At 31.9% G+C, this 25300-nt stretch overlaps 1 protein-coding gene across 30 annotated transcripts in view; it reads right to left on the reverse strand.

Moving 5' to 3' along the window:
- LOC143059080 (tensin-3-like) overlaps positions 1–25300 on the reverse strand; it is a 208572-nt gene that overhangs the window by 39763 nt on the left and 143509 nt on the right. For all 30 annotated transcript variants that reach the window (XM_076232557.1, XM_076232558.1, XM_076232560.1 and 27 more), the window contains 9 exons: positions 25077–25118; positions 22246–22381; positions 21238–21386; positions 20663–20853; positions 20307–20390; positions 19115–19288; positions 13983–14182; positions 13244–13312; positions 12408–12515 (listed from right to left, as the gene is read on the reverse strand). In XM_076232557.1, the coding sequence (XP_076088672.1) occupies positions 12408–12515; positions 13244–13312; positions 13983–14182; positions 19115–19288; positions 20307–20390; positions 20663–20853; positions 21238–21386; positions 22246–22381; positions 25077–25118 (1153 nt within the window). The remainder of the gene's footprint in view (positions 1–12407; positions 12516–13243; positions 13313–13982; positions 14183–19114; positions 19289–20306; positions 20391–20662; positions 20854–21237; positions 21387–22245; positions 22382–25076; positions 25119–25300) is intronic.

Here is a 25300-nt window from a genome sequence, read left to right on the forward strand (position 1 = left end):
GTCCATTCCAGAAAACAAGTCCATGAATAGGTATATTCCCTTTTTCCATTCCATAAAGAGGGTCCTGACTTTCTTTTAGCAAATGCCACACTGAATACACCAAACAGTAACAAGGGCAAATTCATGACCATTTTACAAAAGCAATACATTAATTAAGGTGTAAACAGTTTACTATCAACAGAATTAATCATAAAAATTCATTTATCATGTCATAAATCCTTAAATATCTCCTGGAGGATGTATACACCTTGATGGTGATGTTATTACATATCAACACAGGGTTCATCAAAAGATGACAGAGGCTTCAAGCAACTTCAGTTTTAACAAAAGGTACTGTGTGTTCTATTAATAGATACAATATTTGTACTACTAAATCTGTATATCGATGATGGAAGTTCAAGAATCAAAATAAACAATTTGACATACAAAATAATCATCAAAAAGAATAGTCACGGTGACAGCAACAACAACAAAAGTTACGAGAAAGGAAAGATACAGACAAGACATTTACAAAGAGGACATTAGAAAATCAAGATACTGTTCAAACCAAGGACCGGATAAAGAAACAAAAATCCTGGTGTATAAGACCAGAGAAAAGTTTAGGAAAAGCTCCTCAGGTTTTAAACTTGGACATGTTGACAAGGTTAAAGGCAAAACTAATTTAACAGATAAGAATTTTCTACAATTAGGGTTTTAAAAACTATAATCAATTTATCTTGAACAATATTTTATTGTTCTGCAAAAAAAGATATAGGGAACCTCTGCATGTTAATGGTAATCCAAGAGATGCAATACTTTAAATGCACTTACAATAAAAATACTCCCTTAGTTCCTTATTGACTAAACAGACTCAATTTAACCACTGTATCATTCCCATTTCTTCCAGTAGACAATATCATTAGATAATATTACAACATTTTGTAAAGTTAATTAACATCTATAATTAACAGACTATACACACAAACAACCACAATTATATGTGTAATCATAGTGTGGAGTCTGTGCCAAAATCATCAATTAACGAGCTTTGGCATACACTCATTCTAATTGCTTTCTGAGAGAGAACACTCATAACTTCGTTGAAACATAGGCTTAAAATAGCTGCATTTTTTGCGCCTAAGATCTTTTTGTTTGAAGAAAGATGACATTTTTTGCACACCACTCGTTAGCACCTCATGATGCAAAGTGATCCGATAAAGATTATCTTAACTCATACATGTATCATATCAATTAGTCTCAAGTAGGACTCATCAATGCTCAGACTATCTAATTGTCTCTAGAAATCTAAGCCAATTCCAGGTATTTCTGTATTTTTTCTTATAATCATTTAGGTATTTTAGAATGGCTTGGCCTAACTTTCAATGGCAGTTTTCATATTCAAAATCCATGCACTATTTAGATGCATCAAGTCCAGAAATTTCATCCACTGTTTTTTTCATTTTTGTCTGCTGATTAACTATCAATTAGCAATAAAAAAATGCAATTGTTTCTGAATTAGCAGTTATGTCAAATCTTTTGATCATCCTAGTGATAAAAGTATCAAAAGTTAATTATTTAAAATAGGATAAACAACTTTTTATAAGATTTGTTTTTTACCTGGAGGAATATAAACTGTACAGGTAGACATCCTGATATTTATTCCACTAATTCACAACATCAGTACTCCAAAAAAATATCTACATCCGAAACATTAATAAAGCGTTGACAAAATCCTTCAGAAATGTTAAAATTCCAAAACCACTTTATCTCTAAATCAAAATGAATTATTTAATTCCATTTTATTCCAAAAACTACATAATCTTCCTTCAAAAAATAATCTCTATTCCAAAACTTCCATTTTTTCCTTCAAAAAATAATCTCTGATGAAGAATTCAATCAACATCTATCCTCCAACAAAAGTAAGCAAACACATTCACCAGGAATTCCACAACAGCAACATGACTGGTTTCATCCTAATTATTAAGGTACCAGAGTAAACATATATTTTACAGAAGATATACATGATCAGAACAGGTCATCTGCGGAGTAACTTCTGCTATAAACACTATGATATAAACACACTGAGAGACACAGCATGAAGATACTGTGTATGATTGATCAACTTAATTAATCACACATGTTTCTAATAATCTGGTACCTTAATAATGCAGCATTGTTTCTTAGTGGCTGCTCATCATTGGAGAGGGCAACAAGTTTGTTTCTATATTATTTCCACATCAATACAATGTTAATTACCTCAAAAATTCTAAATATTTTCAGAATGAGTACAGAAGGTTGAACCTCCTAAAGATTGGTTTATTGAGGGTGTTAACTGCCACTCTTACTCTTGGTTAACTTATTTCATGGCCACCAGTCTATACAGAATAACCCTTAAAGAAGATCTACTCCATATATTGTGGCAGGGGCAAATTCTGGAAGTGGGACCCCCCCCCCCCCCCCCCCCCCGGAAAAAAATAAAATAAAATTAATTACATAAATTGATAAGTATAGGTTGTCTTCAGCTTAATAGAAGAATATTTCAATAATTTTACATTAAAAAAAAGTTTGTGCCCTCCCTAACCAAAAATCCTCGATCATCCCCTCTATAATGTGGCACTTTTGTTTTTCTATTATTGAGAGAATAGTCCAAGACATTGTAACTTTCCTAAGAGCTGGCAACCAATAAAACAAATAATGAGCCTCATTCTAACCCCTGGTGAGCCTCAACTAACAGTTACATCTTTTTGATGGATTTTTCATCTCTGTATCTTCAGAATTAATAGGCTGTGCATCTCTATTGGTATATCTAGACAGGAAACGAAGTATATCTTACCACAAAATAATGAAATTATAGCAATTCCAGATTTCCAGTGGTTAAAACATGGAGGACAGTTATGGTTAGAATGAATTAAGGAAACATATATCTTACAGAATATAATGAAATTATCGCAACAATCTGGCCATCTTTTCAAATATAACCATTCATATAAGACATTTCATCAAAAGCCAGGGTCAAAATGCTTTTTTTTTTATTTCAAAATTAAAAAAAAAAAAAAAAAAAAATAGGCTCCATCAAATTTCTCTTAAACACTTGTAAATGCTTCAGTTTTAATCAATTTTTAAAATTTCAAGCACTGAACAAATGATTAAATTCCCTGCAATAATTACATATTTAATTTCTAATTGTTATAGTGTACACTTTATCACAATAATGTGCATGGAAACTCTTCAAATTAATTTGTTTTCTACATACCCTACTTTCATGAGCAAAAAATGGTGCTTTAATTCAGTATATCATGTCATATAAACTTGTAATGATCGATGAGTTGCAATAAAACTTCATTTTGACCCAAATCATTTTTATTTTTTTTATCAAAAATATAACACACCACCTCTTTTTCAACTATTCATCTAATTTCTCTCAAGGTGATTCAAAAACAATGAAAACACATGTTAAGAACAGATAAAGCATGTTATGATCAATGAATGTTCACCCCTTCCAATCAGTGAGAGATCTCAGTTCATGCCTCTAAGGTTCTGTTTCTATAATTACCCATAATCCCATTAAATAACATGTGCCACACGCCACCCCCTGCTGGATTATCTGGTATTTAAGTTCAGAAGTTTTCTGGTTACCATCACCACTGACATGTGACTAGAGGATTCTGGGAATTTTATGAATTTTATGAGGACAATAAATATCATATTGGATAATAAAAAACAAAAACAGGAAATAAAATGTCAATAGATATAGGAAGATGTGGTGTGAGTGCCAATGAGACAACTCTCCATCTAAATAACAATTTAAAAAAAGTAAACCATTGTAGGTCAATGTACGGCCTTCAACACAGAGCCTTGGCTCACACTGAACAACAAGCAAAAAAGGGCCCCAAAAAAACTAGTGTAAAACTATTCAAACGGTCTAAGGCTGTTTAACGGCAGCACACTCTTTATATTGATATTTTTATACTGTGGATTCATTAATATTCGTGGGAAATCATTTTCATAGATTTCTAGGATATAGATAAACCACAAATTTAGATGTTCAACAAAGTGACCTCCGTTATCTATAAGAATGAATGCAGACTTTAGCAAAACCATCAATTCAAATATCAAGGAAATAAACAATTTTTCCTAGATCCACGAAAATTGGTCATGTGGCAAATGTTTCATGCATATTCAAGACAGGGTCAATATAGTATAGATCCAAAATGTATTTTCTAAAAGTTGGTGGCATCTGAAGCACCACTTGAAAATAGTGAAAATTAGTTTGGGTGTAGAAATTTTACTACCAAAAGGCAATGGACCACTCATTAAGAGGCACTAATCTTTAGATAACACAATTATAAAATACGATAACAGAGACCGATTCAGTGCAGGGTAACTGGGTATGTCGAAACTTAAAATCAAACCAGCTTAATAAAAAATTCTACATTTTACATTACATTGTTTAGGAAATTGACATCTCTGTGTTATTATGCCCCTGCACCCTCAGTCAAAAACATAATCATACATTTTAAATTTGAGGAGACCACTGTCCATTTCCATTAATTACTTCTTATAATTACACTAAGCAAGCAACAAAACTGCTTTAAAGATCAACTATCAAGATCTGCCTAAAACCAATTGAAATGGTTAAGACAATTGTGGAATAAACTTATAGCTGGATCGAACTTGTTTTGATTTGTGTGTTAAGTTTAACTGTTAGGGGCGACATAAAAAGATCGATGTAGGATAAAAAACTTAAATCAAATAGTTTGGAGGTGGGGGTTAAAATTCTGCAAGTTTTGTATTTCTTAAATCGATTTTTACATATATCCCTATTGGTAAATCAATTTTTCCCAAATTAAATTAAGAGGGGGGTGGGGGGGGGGTCAGTGAAAAAACTATGTGAATTAAGTTTTTTATCCTATATTGAACTTTTTATGTCGTCCCTTAGATCATTCAAAAATAATCATTACATAAACTGTTTTAAGCACACAAATGAAGACAAATTGCTCTAACTATAAAAATGTTAACCAATTCTCTTCAATTTTTCATCCTCTTATTTCTAAATTAACCAGAACGTAGTACGAATTCAGCCATTATTTTAGGCACACCTGTTTTTTTCTACATACTTAATAACTAAAAAAAGCCTATCAGATTCATGTTTTCAACCTTGTTATTAGAATAGGACAGCTGCCTCTTATCAGAACAGAAGCTGCATCCTTCAAAAGGGTTAGCGATAAAATAGATATCTTATATCCTGTTAAATCAGACCTGAATATTTTATTCCTCCTTAACACTGGTCGGTATTACTGAAGTGATCTCAAATGTTGTACTATATTTATCTTAAGAATTATTTATCAATTACTGAGGTTTTGAAACTCATGACATCTTTATCCATTTTGTACTGAATACACATCACAAGTTTTAAAGTGTCACACATTAATATTGTTAAAAGTGGTATAAGAGAGGTAACTCAAAATTAATTATGAAAATCCAAAAAGGTAAGCAGGTTAATGAAAATTGATATCAAATGTTATGTCCTTAGAATTTATTGGAAAAAGCAGAAAATCAATCTTTATAAATTTGTTTTCATCTTGTATGATTTTTAATTTTAGTGTCTTGTGCATTATTTAGAGTTTAGTATGACGTCCATTATCACTGAACTAGAATACATATTTGTATAGAGGCTAGCTGAAGGATGACTCCGGGTGGGGGAGTTTCTCGCTACATTGATGACCCATTCAGGTGGCCTTCGGCTGTTATTTGCTCTATGGTCAGGTTGATGTCTCTTTGACACATTCCCTATTTCCATTCTCCATTTTATTTACGACTTTAAAAGTTAATTCAGTATCAGTATAATTAGACCTTTTGAGATATCATTTCTTCAAAATTTAATCAGGGGAAAAAATAGAACACCTCAACCGAACCAAAATGATAAACTGGCAAACTTCCTTTTGGAATTGGAAATAGTTTGAAGCAGAACAATTTTTTATTTACTTATGTTTAAAATTTGACCTTCTATAATTTGAAATGATCTCCTCTAATCAGACAGTGAAGCGTTTGCTAATTGAATATTAAACCACAAAGATCAACTGTGATATAAGAAAATCAGTTTTAGAGAAAACACAGACATTGCACAATATATCTTTTGTTGGAAAGTTCCCAAAATACATTGTACAATCAGTTATCTTGCAGAAAACATTTATCTCAATTTAAATACATTTCAAATATGCTGCTTGAATTACAGTCTTTTTTAACATTGACAAGTGGTTAGAATTCTTGGCAGAGAAAAATGAAAACCTGTGTGATTTTACTACCACCATAGACGATTGCCAAAAAAAGGCATAACTGTTCACTTAAAAGATTTTTCTTTTTTAACAGTCTTTTTTATTACCTACTTAAAAGTTTAATCTACACCACATATAATACTCATCATTGATTAGAAATTTTATAATTTTATTCTGGCAACATTAGACACAAAATGAAAGCCCACACACTATATGATCACTTAGTGAATCAATGGTATTTTTAAACACTGTCTAGTTCTATTAAATTGAAACAAACAGTTTAAAGATATATTGTGTGAGTCAAGCACAACTTTAAATTTACACAATAAAGTACACCCCATTAAATTGATTTAAGTTATCCTTAAATTCTCTTGATTGATGGTGAAATAGTATTATGAGTTGGAATCCCTGATTCAATACCAGTATGAACCAAAATGAATCCTTTATATACCATGAAACCAACAGATGGACAATTAATTTTCATCATACATTATATACACAGTTGTTCTGTGTGTTACAGAGTTAGTATTCAAATTTAGGTCAGGTCAAAGCAACAAAAAACACTTGTTTTTCGGAACAATCCTAAGATTAATGAAGTTTCAATGAAAAGGTGCACTTTTTAGTGTGAATATTAATTTGAGTCTTCAGGCCTGCAGTATTTCATGAAAACGTCTGTCCTTGTACTGAAACCAAGGTGTGACAATGGACATGTAAAATTGACAGTTTGTATGTAAATAATAAATATGTCCACAGGCTGGTCATATAACTAATTCAATTTTCTATACAAATATATGTTTTTCTAAGCATACTCCCAAAGATATAAATATTTATCAACAATTTGTTATCCATCACTCATCATAAGATTCCTAACAAATTACCATAAGGTAACTGACCTATGGTCAACAGAAGCAATTAATAACAGGTCAACAGAAATGATAAACAAAATAAATGAAGTCAGTACTAATTAGCGTAAACATGAATTCCAGTTAATAGTAAAACTCACCATTACTTCGATTTTGCACTGAGGTTCCCGGCATCTCTCAGATAAACATCCGAAAAGTATTTTTTTTATGAGCTGGTGTTTACAATTCCAATGGATACTATCCTGATTTTTATAAATCCATGAAATAATGTCAAAATATTTTTCCAAAATCAATATTTTAATTGATTTTCAACAAATAATATTATGCAACTTCATGCACTCGAAATAAACAATTCCTCATGGGATGCTGATCATAGTTTGATCATTTCCTTTTTCCTATCCTGTTAAATTCCAATCTATTTTTAGAAACTATTCAGGACTCCTACTTGAAAAAACCTCAATCACTTAATATTTATATAAATAATCCTTTTATAATATATTCCAAATTCCTGCACAATTTATAAATAATTAAATGAAATATTTCTAAATAATGTTTCACATCAGCAGCCAAAATTTATTAGATCCAGGGCCAAGTGATGCTATGCCTGAGAGATGATAGCAGCTACTGAATACTAGTGGTTCAGATTAGGAACACAGGTGAGAGAAGATACAGTACTGCAGGGCTATGATCTTCCAGATGCCTCAGCAATTAATGTTGGGGCTACCATGGGGGTAATTTCTTTTGGTCATAAATCATAAATATTTCCTGTTTGTATACATCAACATCAATGTCTGTTTGCATCTATTATCAGTAGATTTACAGGGAATTGTTCATATATACTAAATACCTTTGACAGATCTTAATTTGATTCCAACATCAGGTTGTACTGTAAAAGTTACCTCATTGGAGGTTGTACTGTAGAAGTTATTTGATGGAAAATTTGGTGGTGTTTATGGAAATTGAAAATAAGGATACCACAATCATAATTGAAGAATATTTTCAGGAAACTTTTTAAATAGGGTATGGAAAAAGATGGAAAATTAAAAACAATTCCTACAAAATTCCCTCTCCTGGGCCCCTGCATTCTTCCAGCAGTGATAACACTATGAGAGTGTGCCAGGGATTAACAAGTCCTATTTATTACTTTGTCTAATTGTGATATACTACATATGTGATTAATTGATTACATTATTATTACTTTTGTTAGAACTGTACCATACACAGTAGACAGTCAAGACTAAGACTTAATTGATTCAAGACTAAGAGATGAGACATTTTAAAGATAGAAAACTTAAACTATCTTAATTAACTCTGATCTAAACCAGAAAAAAAACTTCAAAGTAAAGTCTGTATGGATTTTAAACTATTCAATAAAACTAAATTAAGGCCATCTTAGTACTTAACAAGAGGCTTCTACGAGCCTAAAATACCTCACCTATAAATGAGATATCTAATGCTAATAATTTTTGCTTTATACAGTTTCTACCTATCTATTACATGCTTCAGTGATTCCCTAAATAATCAATCAATTTTTTATCACAAAAAGGGGGGACCCCTTAGGCCATGCCCCTTATTAGCCTCAGATTGTCCTGATATCAATAATCTTCAACTGCACTGTAAAAGCAGAAAATTAAATTAATCATTGCAGCAAAAATCCTCTGTACATACAAAATGCACTGCAAAACTTCTGAAAAAGTTCACTCTGTTTTTTTTTTCATGGAATGTTAATGTACTTTCAACTATGTGTGACCCTCTATATAAACGATGACTCAATTGTCACCTCTGGTACAGAGAGATAATTAATACATGTACACCTATCTGACTTACTTCATTGATAAATGTTATAAAAAGTTAACTGGTAGACATTTATGACAACAGACATTTGTTAGATGAAATTTATTGCAATAAAAAAATACAAACAATAAGATTGGTCATTTTTAGATCTGATGAAAGGTCCAGTGACTTGGCTTTATTCCATGGTCCATCAACTGACCCTTTTTTCCCAAATATTTTCAGTTGATATATATATGGACATTTATGCAGGTATATTTTTATAAGGTGGGATACCATCTTTCATGATCTTGCAGAACAACTACTGTTAGAAAGAGGATACAATCAGGTCGATTAGTATCCTATTTTGTACCTCCTTTGTCAAAATGTTTATGAATTTTTAGTTTTATCATTGAATAAAAACATTTCTGAAGCTTGCCAACAAATTTGGATTTTGCCTCCTACAAAAACGTTGATCATAAAAATGTGATGTATTGACTTTAATGGTTTTCTAATTATCTATAGAAGTTATTTGAAGCTATTTGTTGAACTATACAGTAGTTATATTGTCACTTTCTTACTGGGTCAATTATTGTGAGTGAACTTATATTTCCAGTTCGTGGAACCACGGTAGTACAGAATTCGAATCTATGAATGGTCTGTGTGACTTAAATGCAAAATGTATGATTCATAGTGTCAGAAGGTTTTATTTGGTTAGATTTCATTTACGAAGATTTACAATGTTCAAAATTATTTATAAGGATAAAACTTGAGTTTCTGAATTGATTTGTTAACAATACTTTTGTGGGTAGTCTTACAACTAGTCTTCAATCCCTTTGGAAGATAGTCGTTTGCATGTAAATGCAGATCTCCATTATGTAAATTTCATTCAGATTTATATACAAATATTAGATGGTAGAAGCATTTACAGATCAACTGATATTAAATCCAATAAGTAGTGTATAGGTTATTACATAATCTCTCTTCATAAAATACATGTGAACAAGTTAACAACTTTTAATTCAAGGTTTGTCGGCCCGCATGAAATAAGTCTTGTGTTGAGTGAGGGGCTTTATCACACGGACCCCAAAGCTAGTACGGTATTTGACTTGCAGTGATATTCTTTAGGAAAACAGGGCAATAGAGTTATAAATCAGTTAAAGAAGACCAGCAAAGAAATAATTAATATACAAAGACTCCTCTCTGTCTAATTGATGATGTTGATGATATCATCCCTCTGTCAGAGCTATGTAATCATTCCTTTAATCACCACCAATGTCTGTATCACTTCAATATCAAATCTTTATCTTATTCACCACCTTGCAATGTGGAAACAAACAAAATTAAGAAGTGCACAAAACACACAACATTTTTTTTAGAAAATAAATAATTTTCGTAATATATTGTTCAGGTGATAATGTTTCTATGATGATAATTACTGACAGCAAGTACACAATATTAAACTGCAGGAATTACCAAAATACATCAACAACCAACCAAATTAACCAACAACTGCTGACTCCTCCAACAAAAACAGACTAAACCAGAAACAGCACCTGGTCCAAACAGCCGTACTTAGTACAGGTAAATATGTAGTGGGATAAGTTTAACATGTGCAAATTCCATCCTCTCAGAAAAAAAAAAACATTGATTTTTTTTTACATAAAAATTGATTCAAAACAACATTCATCTTCACAAGTTTACAAATGAGATTTTATCTCTAGATGTTTGTACGTATATACTCTATATATATTTTAACAAAATACAAGTTCACAAAAATATTATATTTTTTTTTATAGTTTTTAAAGCAACTGTTTTCAAGATGATTTTTAACATACATGTAGAAGTGTTAGAACATAATTTAACATTTAAAGAGAGTTTCCAGAAATACTTAATTTATGATTCATCTGAAACAGTTGCTTATAAAATAAAGGGCAATTGTTGTGGTTATGGTCGTTATGATTCAAAACTGTAATACATAGAGTTGGACATGAACATAAGTTTTCAACAATGACATTTTGAATTACATGAAATTTATTTACAGTTTTGAATCACAGCAGCCATTTAAAAATACATTGACTGTATAAACTCAAATGAATCCAGTTTTTCACTTTTTGAATAACGTTGTATGTTTTAAGAAATTTCTTTAATAATCTCAATGAATCTTGTATCTACAATATTTAATAGAAAACTGCTCAAAGCATTGGTGAATGTTCAAGGTGCCAAAACCAGGGGAAAAAGGTGAAAATCCAGAAAGACAGTAAAAAATTTAGTAGCTTATGGAAAACTTTCCAGTGATGAGATAAATGATACCTTAAGTATAACCAGATGCTCCGCAGGGTGCAGCTTAATACGACCGCAGAGGTCGAACCCCTGAACAGTTGGGGCAAGTATGGACACAACATTAAAGCTTGATACAGCTCTGAATTTAGATTGTGATAAATAGTTGACACAACATAGGTTTCTAACACAGAATGAATGTGGTCTAAGAACTTAACCTTAAAAACTTAAAATTTTTAAACTGGACATTTACCTTTTATGGTCCAATATCCAAAATCTAAATACATGACGAAATCAAATAAATTAAATGTTCAATTTTAGACCCTTTAGACCTCAATATGGACCAATTTGATAATCTGAATTTGAAAACCAAATGTCTTCCGACCACAATGACAACAATGCCCACGTGATTATAACCAATATACGACAAAAAAAAATTCAATTTTTGTAGTCATATATAAAAACTGAATCCATTTGGTCCTTCACAAAAATATCAAAAATTCAAGTCTTATATAAAATAGTTTAAAATAAATTATGCAAATCAAACATAAGCAATGAATATACAAAAGATCATGTGACGTAATATGTAAATTATCTCATACAAAACTTACCTTTTAGTTTTAGTATAAAAGCGGCACTATTCTAAATGCAAAATGTCGGAAAGAAGGTGACAAGGCTAAAAGATCAACGAAAATCTGACTACAAATGAAAAAGTCAATTATGACATGCATTCCATGTTTGTCCTTGACCTCGACCTTGAAAGAGGCTTCCAAATTTTCTGATTCACTTATAAACTCAAAACCTTTAATCAATTTTCTGAAACAGAAAATTCAGAATACTGGCCCAAGTTTTAAAGAGTAATATTCAAGATGACCAGAATGATCTTTCACAATAGGTCAAAGGTCATCTTTAAAGACGTTAGAACAAAGTCGGATGTTGGAAAAGCTGAATGTGAAATTTTCCAGTAGTTGTTATTTTTTTCACCACCAAACACCAATCAAATATCAAATACATGTATTACATGACTAAATCTAAATTTATACGAATATTTGACAATCATGCAAAATTTTAGTTTATTTCATTATTGAGCAGACTACTGTAGCTAGGTAACCAGATAAATTTCCCATCATGCTTTGTCAACTCTATGATAGAAATACACCCAGCCTGCTGCCAAATATACAAATGTGGTGTAATAATCTGTAGTAAGTATATTTTATAAAAAGAGTGCATTAATACTTACCATCCACTGACATTCCTCCGGCACGGAGAAAATTCTCGTAAGATTCTGAGCGTTTGAGTCCGTCTTCATCTATAACTGGCACTGTTACATCTGATTTAAAATCATGTACTGAAAAAGAAATATTTATCACTGAATATCCTGTTGTATTTATAAATAAACAGCAAAAGATGAAATTTTTGTAAGATTTTATTTTCTCAGTTTTATGCAAGTCACAATGATTTTGTAAGTTTTTAGTTTCAAGCTTTATAATGTTATGAAATGTAATCTACTTGAACATAGTTGTTCAAGGGGACTAATTTTTGCTTATTTGTTTTCGTTTACATCAGGTTTTGTTTGCAGTTTGGCCTGAAATGGTACAGTTTAATAATTGCTGTTCTTGGTGTTTCTTGGCATTGTGTAATACATTGAAATGAACAGCCAAAAGCCAATGAGCCAACTGTCCAACGTGTTCAAATGAAGTGGATTAAAGCAGATTCGGTTGTTGCAGCATGTAAGGTCTATAAACATTCCATAAAGTAACATGTTCAGTAACCTCTCAGAATCAACTTCTTTTAAAAATTTCAGTATGATTTTCTATTGACTATCAAAAACATTGTCAGGTCAACAATTGACCCATGCTACATTATCTATACATACCTAATACTCTACTGTCCTGACTTACCTAATACTCTACTGTCCTGACTTACCTAATACTCTACTGTCTTGACTTACCTAATACTCTACTGTCCTGACTTACCTAATACTCTACTGTCCTGACTTACCTAATACTCTACTGTCCTGACTTACCTAATACTCTACTGTCCTGACTTACCTAATACTCTACTGTCCTGACTTACCTAATACTCTACTGTCTTGACTTTTACCAAATACAAACTCAACCTTCCCTATCCTGGGAAAACGAGGGTCTGAAAAATAAAAAAAACATCATGTAAACTTAATCCCCCAGTGATATTAATTTTCAGTCCTACTTTCAGTTTATAAAGATAAGCATTTGGTTTTGACAGGTTTAATGGGCTTCTCTCTTATTTCAATTTGAGTTCAGTATTCTTTTTTTACCTTTTTTTATACTGAAATAAGACACTTAAAATTGTAGACCATACTAAAAAATAAATAAAAGATTGGTACAAATATAGTAGGAGTTTGGGGTCAAGATCTGTATTTTTTTAACAGCATTCATTGCGGTATCTATTTGTCTCACTCTTTTAAATCTTAATAAAAAATCATTCAAATTAAGAGATCACTGTATTGTATTTAAAACTTTAAGGACGTCAATGGGTAGTTTTACTGCCTCAAATTGATTTAACCTGGCAATGGGCAGAATTGCATATTAGAATTCATATTTCCTATTTTAACATGTTTAAGAAAACTAAGGCTTTTAGCTTTCTTGTTTGAAAATAACATTGTCATTTTGTGGCCTTTTATAGCTGACTATGGGGTATGGGCTTTGCTCGTTGTTAAGGCCGTACGGTGAACTATGGTTGTTAATTTCTGTGTCATTTTGGTCTCTTGTGGACAGTTGTCTCATTGGCAATCATACCACATCTTCTTTTTTATAAGGAACAAATATAAACTTACCGTCTTTGGCCTCGTCCAATTCATTTTTAGCAAACAAAACATTCATATTAGAAATTGCACATGTATGGAATTGTGTGGTCCATATAGGTTCTCGGCCTCCGGAATTATGTTTATGAAAACATTTAATCATAATGTCCCCACGCAGTGGAATTCCTGGTGATATTGATATACACACTTTTTGCATCTGATCTGTGACATTGCTGAAAAAAAAGAGAGTTTATTTTAAATGTCATATAAGAAATAGGATTGGATTTTAGATTAGTATATATATTATCAAAAAGACATGCAAAAGAACAAAACAGACCAGTACACAATGACTGTGTATTTAATTGCACCATTTGGATATGTTTTTTTGGAAGACAAAAAAGGTAGAAATATCTTAGTTATCTTTTTTGTTTTCAAACTTTGTCATGGCAACTAAAGTATTACAGATATGACAGTTCTTAACAGATCTTTAACATGAGAAATTATGTAAATTCTGTCTATGTTCAGGTCTGACATTAAACAGAATTATTAAACCCTGCAATTCAAATGAATAAACAGATATGCATGGTTACATCACTGAGACAGACACCAAGAACTAAACCAACGGAAATAGCTTCTTATTGAAACTCTAACTAGATAAAACTTCAGAACCAATGTTAAGTCGTTTATATTATAGATGCTTCATAAGTCTTAAACTTTAAAGTTACTAAACTCACCATCATTTTCATTTTCATATTTGTGATTAATTATTGAATGAACTCACACAAAACTATTTAATGAGCACATCACTGTCCTATTGACAGTAACTTTAAAAGAGATTTTGACAAAAACAAATTAAATCTAATCAATGGGACAAGATCATCTTGAATTTCATTGCTTAAGTTATTTGTCCTCAGATAATGGAGATCTTGTGAAATTCTCCCAGGGATCGAATTGCAGATTCAAATTTCAGCCTTTTAACAAACAAATTATGTAAGGATAATTGAATCTAGACCATGCATGAACCCTACATTTGGTAAAAACTATTAAATACTTTTTTTTGCATTGCAACTGATTTAATGAGTCAAAATGAGATATGACAATACTATCAAATAACATTGTCGGAAGAAAAAACAAATTAAACAGATGATCTCAACATTGTTTGTTTAAACTTATGAAAAAACTCATTCAAAGGTATGATACTGATCTATTTAAAGTACAAGATGGGTAAAGTTTCTGGTTTATCCTTCAACAGGTGCACTCAAAACACAGTTTAAAATTCAAGATAAATAACGAACAAGAGCATGGAACTAAATAAGAGTACAAGGGCCTAAAAAGAACAGTCAACACAGTCTTATATATATTTGTTTAGGGGCCAGCTGAAGGACGCCTCCAGGTGCCGGAATTTCTCGCTGCATTGAAGACCTGTTGTGCTGTTGTCTGTTCTATGGTCGGGTTGTTGTCTCTTTGACACATTCCCCATTTCCATTCTCAATTTTATTAGATCAACATAGTCTGATGAAGTTTGTACTTAGTTTAATTAATATATCATTTATATATATATAAATAAGGCCTAATACATGAGAATGTAAGCCCCAAAAGCTCAAGGATCTAAAACAGCCAAATCAGTCTGAGGTCAACATAGCTTGAGGTCAACATAGCCTGAGGTCAACATAGCCTGAGGAGTTTCAAACTACATATTTGAGGTGGAGGACAGGGCTAAGGGAGACAGGGAGAAAGGGGGTAGGAGAAAGGGGGTGGGAGAAAGGAGAAAGGGGGTAGGAGAAAGGAGAGGAAGGCTGGGAGAAAGGAGAAAAAATAAAATATCTCTCGTTTTAAAAAATTATCTAATATTTCAAGAAAAAATATCTCAAAAGGAGATGTTTTATTCTAATGGGAGAAAGGAGAACGGGGGTAGGAGAAAGGAGAAGAGGGGTGGGAGAAGGGTACCCCGCTGTCCTCCCCCTCATATTTTATATAGTAAAATTTCATAGTCAAAATGTATAAACAAGCATTATTTCAGTTTACAGAATGAAAGCAACTTTATGTTACTGTACATGTGTACTGTCATCACCATACTGCATATTACTTAAGGCATACATTTTGTTCTAATTAATTGTACTTCTAAATCAAATAAATATGAGTCAGCCTCCTTTTCTCTTCCTCCACATTTGACTGATGTACACGATACAAATGTAGATCAGACTGCAGTGTTTTATGTTAGTCTTTGATTATTTGTATCAAAGTAACTTATGATAATATTCTAAATTAAGCCAACAAAAGACATAAAACTGCTCCCCTGTTAATGAAAACAGATTAGACTGGTAGCCTGTACTTTCTCTATACTGGTAGATTGGAATCGTAATTAACAATTATAAAGTATATGGACAATTCTTTTTTTTCTAATTTCTGACATAAAACTGATAGATTTAAGGGAGCAACCATTTAACGTCATTGGGGGTTATGTTTGTTTTTAGTAAAAAAAAAAATCACTTAAAGGGAGAACATAGCAATTTAGTTTTTCGACGCTATGAATCAAATTATTTTTTCCAAAATAAAACTATAAGGTATGGGTAAAAGCTGGATTCAGTACATTTTTAAGAAAAAAACCATAACCCCTCTTGAAGTTAAATGGTTGCTCCCTAAAGGAACCTGTCCTTCTGCCGCTAAAATCTTATTTGAAGATAGGATCATTGAAAAGTCTGCAATCTCCCTAATAATTAAGAAAATACTTTAATACAACTTATATCGTTTTTAAGATAAGAACTGAAGTTTGGTAACTTCAAAAAATTATCAATTACAAGCTTATTTTCAAAAAGGTCACAAAGGTCAGTTTCTGAAAGAAACTGTGTAACCATCTAGAAAATGTTTTATTCATAGAATATCTTCACTTGAGCCTTGCTTAGAGATGTAATAGATACTAGTATTCCAATTATCGGGGATATGCATTGTTTTTAATAAATTTATCGACTGTAATAGTTTAAACTATTTTTAGTTTCACTTTCAGAAAGGAACATTTTAAGTGCACTGATATAAATCACAAATATTAAGAAGAAAGTCATCAAACTGAATGATTAAAGAAGCGGAATGTATGATGGGTTCTCCTCTGTTTCAACACTTCATTAGTCAATCAGTTTACAGTTTACCATACAAAAGAGCTACTTGTAAATGGTTTCTGTCTATCAAAGTTAAAAATAACATGTTATGATTCTAACAGAAAACTGGGAAACATAAAAAACAGATCTTTCAATTTGGAAGATGTTCAACCCCAAAAATAGCATATACCTGTAGCTTACTTCAGATTAGATTACATTGGGGGTCACCATGGGGGAATAGCATAATATTTACAAAATAAATAGCAATTATATATTGTAATTGTTATCTTTGTTTCTGTTAGCTACAGAAATATTTCTTTGAAGTTTAAATGATTATTAAGACTGGTATTCTTCAAATGGAAAAACAGATGAATTTAATTTTTCTTCATGAAAAAAGCAAATTAACTTAATTTAATCTGTTGCACTGTTTGCAAAAAAGAAAAACAAAATTAATGAAGTAAATAATTTTTTTTTGGTCACAAATAGTTGAACATAATATTTCCTCCAGTTAATGTCACAGAGATCATAAAACTTTCCTTTTCAAATACATGTACTTTTAAAAGGGCTGAAACTCTAAAAAATGAAGGTAAAGCATAAATTACTGGAACATGGACCCGACTTCACTTTACCAGGGCATTTTATAGCCTTCTGTTCATTAAGGAATTTGTTTATTGTAAAAAAAATATACAGTTCCCCATAGTTGCTTACATCCATATCATTTATATTCTGTTGAAAAGCTGTCTCATTGGCAATCATACAACATCTACTTATTTTTTATATATTCACTCACATCTTAAGGTCATGGACACTTGAGAAAAAAATGGTCTAGTGGTTAGTCTATTATTTATTGGAAACAACAACACTTGCAACCCAATGATTTACCAGAGGCAGGTTCTGCGAGATGTATACCTTCGCTAATTTGAAAATTCATCCTTTTTTTTTTATCTTGAAATCATCTAGAATTTGTTTTTCCTTCTATGCAAGGCATTATTTCTTCAGTTTTATTGAATTACACCCCTCCTTTCAAAATTTCAGGATCTGCCCCAGTTAGAAGACAAAATAATCACCTGTGAGTTTATAAACGCTGCATAATAGGGATGAAATACCTTTATATTTTTCAAATGAAGGAAAACTAAATAAGAGGCTCTATTTCTTATGTATTTTTTTTTAACCTAGTTCATCAAGTACAGATTTTGTTTAGTCATCACAATTTCCGTCATTTAAAAAAAAATCATTTTCCCTTTAATGGGCCTCTGAAAAACCACAAACTGGAATTCTATGTGTAGGAGGAGCAGATAAGATGAATCAGGAGAGATCAGACAAACATTTTAATAACCCTCTAAGTCAGGGTCAATCATGATCTTGGCTACTGTTGATCAAAGTAAATTTGTGATGAATAAATTGCTTATCTGATAGCAGTCATTACCTACCAACATTTACTAAGATATTAATTATACTTTATGTGTGGAGGTTTTTTAATTATATTTATATTTTGTGCATGTGTGCTTTTTAATTAATCTCAGCAATGAGATCATAGCTAAGAAAATAATACACCTTTTGTGTAATCAGTGGCAGATTCAGGTAGGAGCATAGTGGGTGTATGCGTCCCCTCCCCCATATGAGGGTTTGGATTGGGTTAAATGATTAAAGAATAATGCCCTTAAAAAATGAAGATTAGAGAATAATGGGCAAAAAAAATGAAGATTAGAGAAAAAAGGGGTTTATTTTTTGAAGATTAGAGAAAAAAGGGGTTTATTTTTGGAAGATTAGAGAAAAAAGGGGTTTATTTTTGGAATATTAGAGAAAAAAGGGGTTTATTTTTTGAAGATTAGAGAAAAAAGGGGTGAAAATTAAATGTTTACAGAATAACAGACCCCCCCATCCAGACCCTCCCATATGATTAAAGTTTCATGGATATTTGATTCGGTGGTTTTCCCAAGGTCTGCATTCATATATAAGACAATAGGTTAATTATTTTTCATTAAACATTTAATTTCGTGGTTCACCTGTAACAATGAAATCCACAAAAATTGGTATCCAACGAATAATAATAAATTTACAATATATACTTACTAGACTCCTGACGTAAAAATGGCCTGCATTCCCTGGTAAACTTTAATAAATGGCCGACATCCTCCCTTTGTATCGAAGTTAGGTACACCATGGATAACAAGATGATGAAGGTAAAGTGGATTACTGTTGATTTTAATTTTACCGGATAATAAACCAGCAAAATACTGTACATATCTGAAATTAAAATAGAAAATATCAATTAAAATTAATCTGAAATTAAAATAGAAAACATCAATTAAAATTAATCTGAAATTAAAATAGAAAACATCAATTAAAATTAATCTGAAATTAAAATAGATAATATCAATTAAAATTAATCAGTCTATAGAACTTTATAAAGATAAAGATTTTTTATTGGTTTAAAATCGTAAATTACATAAATTTTACAAATTATGAAAATAAACATTGGCTATACATAAACATACAAACATAATTAAGTTATATCCTTATTGTAATATTGTTTGCTGTATACCTTAGGGGCTGTGTTGTTATGATTGCATGGTGTGTCATTTTTCTTGTATTGAAGACCCATTGGTGGTCTTGAACTGATTTGTACTCTTTGGTCAGGTTGTTGTCTCTTTGACACATTCCCCATTTCCATTCTCAATTTTATTGAAAGGAGTCTCCTTCCATTAAAATTTGACCATATCGATTTCATTTCTTCTATATTTTTCTCCAAAAAATAATCATTAGTTTAACTTTGACCTTTCACAAAGATATTAATTTCTCTATCAAGAGACATAAAAAATATATATGACAGGGCAATATATTCATTTAAAGCTAAAGAACACTTTTTTTTTCTATCCCAAAATCAAACCTTAAGTCTTTTAATGAAACTTGTTATAACAGGATTAATTTATTCTGACTGCATGGTAACAATATTGTACAATATTTTATATTACAGTGCAAGGTGGTTGGCAATTTCTCATATATATAATTCCTACAACTAGGTAGTCGTGTAAAACTTTGGCAATGTTAGAACAATAACAACAGTTACACTAATTTATATGTTTGTGCTATAAATGGCACAAGATAATATCTTTTTTTTCAATGCCAAACATAAACTGATAAACACACATTTCTAAACCAATTACACTCATTTCAGGGCATATAGTGTTTTTTTCTGCTCAGATAAACTATCTAAAGTACATCCAATTATGTACAATTAATTTTCATAAAATCTGTCCTTTACCTTTCTTGTGCTGGCTGTAAAATTCCACTTAATTTATCATCATAGAATCTTTTCATAGCAAATCTGTCCATGGCCTGGTCAGAACTGAAATTAAATAAGATTAAAAATGTACAGTTATTTCCCTTAGATTACTATAAAAACCTCAAATATTTTTATTTTTCAACAAAAAAAGAAAAATTGCCAAGGATTTGTATAGTAAAAGTAAGTCTTGTTATATAAATACTTGTTTTGATAGTTTTGCAGACTTAACATATCAAAGGATTTATTTTGATGTGAGATCTCTTGTTAATATTAACAAAATATTTGTAAGTGGATTTTTTAATAGAATTTTTTTTCTATTATATTTTTAAACTGACCTTGCACAGATATTGCAGTAATGCATAAACGCTGCTATCACCATGGCAATTCTGTCTTGACCTCCTTTACAATGGATGACAGCAACATGACTGGGGTCAGAGTTCAGCCAGGAGTCCATAGATTTACAAATGTTACATAGCCGTTCTAGTGGCGGTGCTAAGTGTGCTGGCCATCCATAGTCAACCACTCGCTGGGAAGAAAAAGAATTGTTTACAGTGTTTTTACAGCAAAACATGTTTAGTCAATATTAAACACCAGTAAGACAGGTACCAAACAACACAACAAAAGCATAGTCCACGGTCATAACATATACATACAGCCTTTTTATAGCAAATTTCCATTTACAATCTATTTTAAAACTTTATTTCAAAATTAAATGTGTAGTTGTGTGTGTGAGCAATCAATGTAATATGAACAATGCTCTACCCCATATAAATCTGATTCACAAAAAGTTCTGTCTTTATTCTAAGAAATAACAAACATGTCAATTATTTTGTCTGTGTATATACTACAGGTTAACTTTATATCACTACTTCTGACAATTTTCACCCTCTGAATTCTACTCCACCCTTACCTGTGTATTGACCTTCTGTAAGTCAGGTCTTTGTTCAGAGACGTTGATGACCATACAGTTGTCTCCATGCTTTTGTTTCAGCATGTTCATAACTTCATTTAAGTTATATTGGTATGTAGTCTCATGTCCATCTGATGGAAAGGACATAGCTGCAATTATAAAAGTTATATTCAGGAATTCATAACATAATTGTGTTTATGATAATAAATGGGAGCAGAAATTTTTATACACAATTTCGGTACATCTAGAAATTTACAAGCAAACTTTATTTGTTGCATTGTTAGGCTGTACGGTGACCTATAGTTGTTAATTTCTGTGTCATTTGGTCTCTTGTGGAGAGTTGTCTCATTTCAATCATACCACATCTTCCTTTTTATATTTAGAAAAGGCACATTGCTAGTGTTGTTTTTTTTTTGCTCAGTCTTTTTTTTATGTTGTGTTTTGTATTTTGTGGTTGTTTGTCTTTTGATCGATTATATTGTTGACACAGTAGGTCAGGTTTTTTTTCGGAGTTTGAATGTCTGTTGGTATTTTTTGATGGATTATATTGTTGCCACAGTATGTCAGGTTTTTTTTCGGAGTTTGAATGTCTGTTGGTATCTTTTGATGGATTATATTGTTGCCACAGTAGGTCAGGTTTTTTTTTTCGGAGTTTGAATGTCTGTTGGTATTTTTTGATGGATTATATTGTTGCCACAGTATGTCAGGTTTTTTTTCGGAGTTTGAATGTCTGTTTGTATCTTTTGATGGATTATATTGTTGCCACAGTATGTCAGGTTTTTGATGGATTATATTGTTGCCACAGTAGGTCAGTTTGTCTTTGGATCGATTATATTGTTGCCACAGTATGTCAGGTTTTTTTTCGGAGTTTAAATGTCTGTTGGTATCTTTTGCTGCTCTTTTATTATTGTACCCTTCTATGTGTTAATTAGATGGGAGTTTCTTTAACTTTCTATAAAACAAATCATGAGGTCACTGTAAATCAGTACTTTTACTGCAAATACTTACATATAATCCTTTCTGTGATGTACACAAGGTCAAGGACAAGTTGGTCATCATCTCTGTTACCATGGTGATCTTGGGCCCTGGTGATCATATTTCTTAGTGTTGAGGACTGGGACATTCCAGGGGAGCCAGAGAATTGCTGAAATCCAAACATCATACAATTATTAATTATGAAATAAAGCTTGCATAACATTTAATTCTAAATAATTACATTAGATGTATGTTTCATTATAATACTTTATTCTGATTGGCTTCACGGCAAACTCGCTTTATTCCTTAATAAATTTCAATACTCAATAAAATTTATCATTCATCCACAATAAAGTGCACAGGTAATTCAAATAAAAACTTGATAAAAATCGTGTTTTCATGATCCTAGCTCAAAAATGTAATTATATGTATTGAATGCTCATTGGGTTGTAAAAGCGTTGACCATGTACACATTTTTAAAATGAAGAGCTTTCGCGCTTCATACAAAATGTACTTCATTCAACACATTTACACCCCAAAGAAGTTACAAAAAGAAGCATTCAATTCTTAAATAAAACTTTACAATGCTACCAGCATATTCAACTTTCAAAACCAGACAATAATTCATTTAAAAACTGAACAAATGATTAACCGTTTCAAAACATTTTAGAGTTGAAGCTTATTGTTTAGTTTACTACTCATTGTTGAAGGCTGTACAGTGACCTATAGTCGTTATTTTTTGTGTCAATAGGTCTCTTGCAAAGAATTGTCTCATTGGCAATCATACCACATCATCTTTTTAATATAAAAACTTTTTTTTATAAATTCACAGATGTGACAAATGTTTTGTGTGTGCAAATTTCTTGTTGCGTTGCAGTGTGATAGAATTCTGATCTATACAGTAGTAAGATTTTCTCAAGCATATCCTCCCTTCGATCTGCAATTGTCTCTGACAAACACATGAACATTTAACAGCATGGTAACATGAACTAGAGGCTCTAAAGAGCCTGTGTCGCTCACCTTGGTCTTTGTGAATATTAAACAATGGACACAGATGGATTCATGACAAAATTGTGTTTTGGTGATAGTGATGTGTTTGTAGATCTTACTTTACTAAACATTCTTGCTGCTTACAATTATCTCTATCTATAACAGTACTTTCTGTGGAAAATGTTATTGAAAATCTTCAAATTTTAACAAAATTGTTAACTAGAATGTGTCCTCAGTACACGAATGCCCCACTCGCACTATCATTTTCTATGTTCAGTGGACCGTGAAATTGGGGTAAAATCTCTAATTTGGCATTAAAATTAGAAAGATCATATCATAGGGAACATGTGTACCAAGTTTGAAGTCGATTGGACTTCAACTTCATCAAAAACTACCTCGACCAAAAACTTTAACCTGAAGCGGGACAGACGGACAGACGAACGAACGGACAGACAGACGGACGGACGAACGAACGGACAGACGGACGGACGCACAGACCAGAAAACATAATGCCCCTCTACTATCGTAGGTGGGGCATAAAAATTGACTATGAAGGGCAATAACTCCTTAGGGGGTCAATTGACTATTTTGGTCATAGTGACTTATTTTTAGTTCTTACTTTGCTGTACATTATTGCTGTTAACAGTTTATCTCTATCTATAATAATATTCAAGATAACAAAAAAAACAGCAAAATTTCCTCAAAATTACCAATTCAGGGGCAGCAACCTAACAACCGATTATCCGATTCATCTGAAAATTCCAGGGCAGATAGATCGTGACCTGATCAACAATTTTACTTCCTGTCAGATTTGCTCTTAATGCTTTGGTTTTCGAGTTATAAGCCAAAAACTGCATTTTACCCCCATGTTCTATTTTTAGCCATGGCGGCCATCTTGGTTTGTTGGCCGAGTTACCGGACACATTTTTTTAACTAGATACCCCAATTATGGCTAAGTTTGGTTAAATTTGGCCCAGTAGTTTCAGAGGAGAAGATTTTTCTAAAAGATACCTAAGATTTACGAAAAATGGTTAAAAATGGACTAAAAAGGGCAATAACTCCTAAAGGGGTCAACTGACCATTTCGGTCACGTTGACTTATTTGTAAATCTTACTTTGCTGAACATTATTGCTGTTTACAGTTTATCTCTATCTATAATAATATTCAAGATAATAACCAAAAACAGCAAAATTTCCTTAAAATTATCAATTCAGGGGCAGCAACCCAACAACGGGTTGTCCGATTCATCTGAAAATTTCAGGGCAGATAGATCTTGACCTGATAAACAATTTTACCCATGTCAGATTTGCTCTAAATGCTTTGGTTTTTGAGTTACAAGCCAAAAACTGCATTTTACCCCTATGTTCTATTTTTAGCCATGGCGGCCATCTTGGTTGGTTGGCCGGGTCACGCCACACATTTTTTAAACTAGATACCCCAATGATGATTGTGGCCAAGTTTGGTTTAATTTGGCCCAGTAGTTTCAGAGGATAAGATTTTTGTAAAAGTTAACGACGACGGACGACGACGGACGCCGGACGCAAAGTGATGGGAAAAGCTCACTTGGCCCTTCGGGCCAGGTGAGCTAAAAAGGGGGGGGGGGGGGAGGACCTTTCTCAGGAGGTCTGGATCAGGTGTTTTTAAGCTCAGGATTTCAGGATGGATCCTCGTGGGGTTCTTGATTATGTTATTACTTGGTCATTTTCATAGTGATTATTTGATCACCAGATTTGATAATCTTAGGACTGTATTTTTTATTTTTTTATTATTTTCCTTAAAAATTAGTTAATGATTATGTGATAACATTGGCAAAACATTTGTGATTATGTGATTATTTCTGCACCCCCATGAGGACCCTCAATCATGTGACTTACATCTCTGGTAGAGTACTGATATCTGTTCACTGTTTCATGTTTCTGAAAAATAAAACAAGATAACTGTTCAACATTGCATTTAGTGCACATAGGTCTAAATGAACATTGAATATTCTGTAAACAACTTATATTGTATTTAGTGCACATATGTCAAATTGACTATCTTCATATTACCATGCAACTCTTGACTTCAGATTATATAATTTTCCAACAGGTAACATTTT

The sequence above is a fragment of the Mytilus galloprovincialis genome, chromosome 14 (genome assembly GCF_965363235.1).
Source record: "Mytilus galloprovincialis chromosome 14, xbMytGall1.hap1.1, whole genome shotgun sequence".
NCBI lineage: Eukaryota > Metazoa > Mollusca > Bivalvia > Mytilida > Mytilidae > Mytilus > Mytilus galloprovincialis.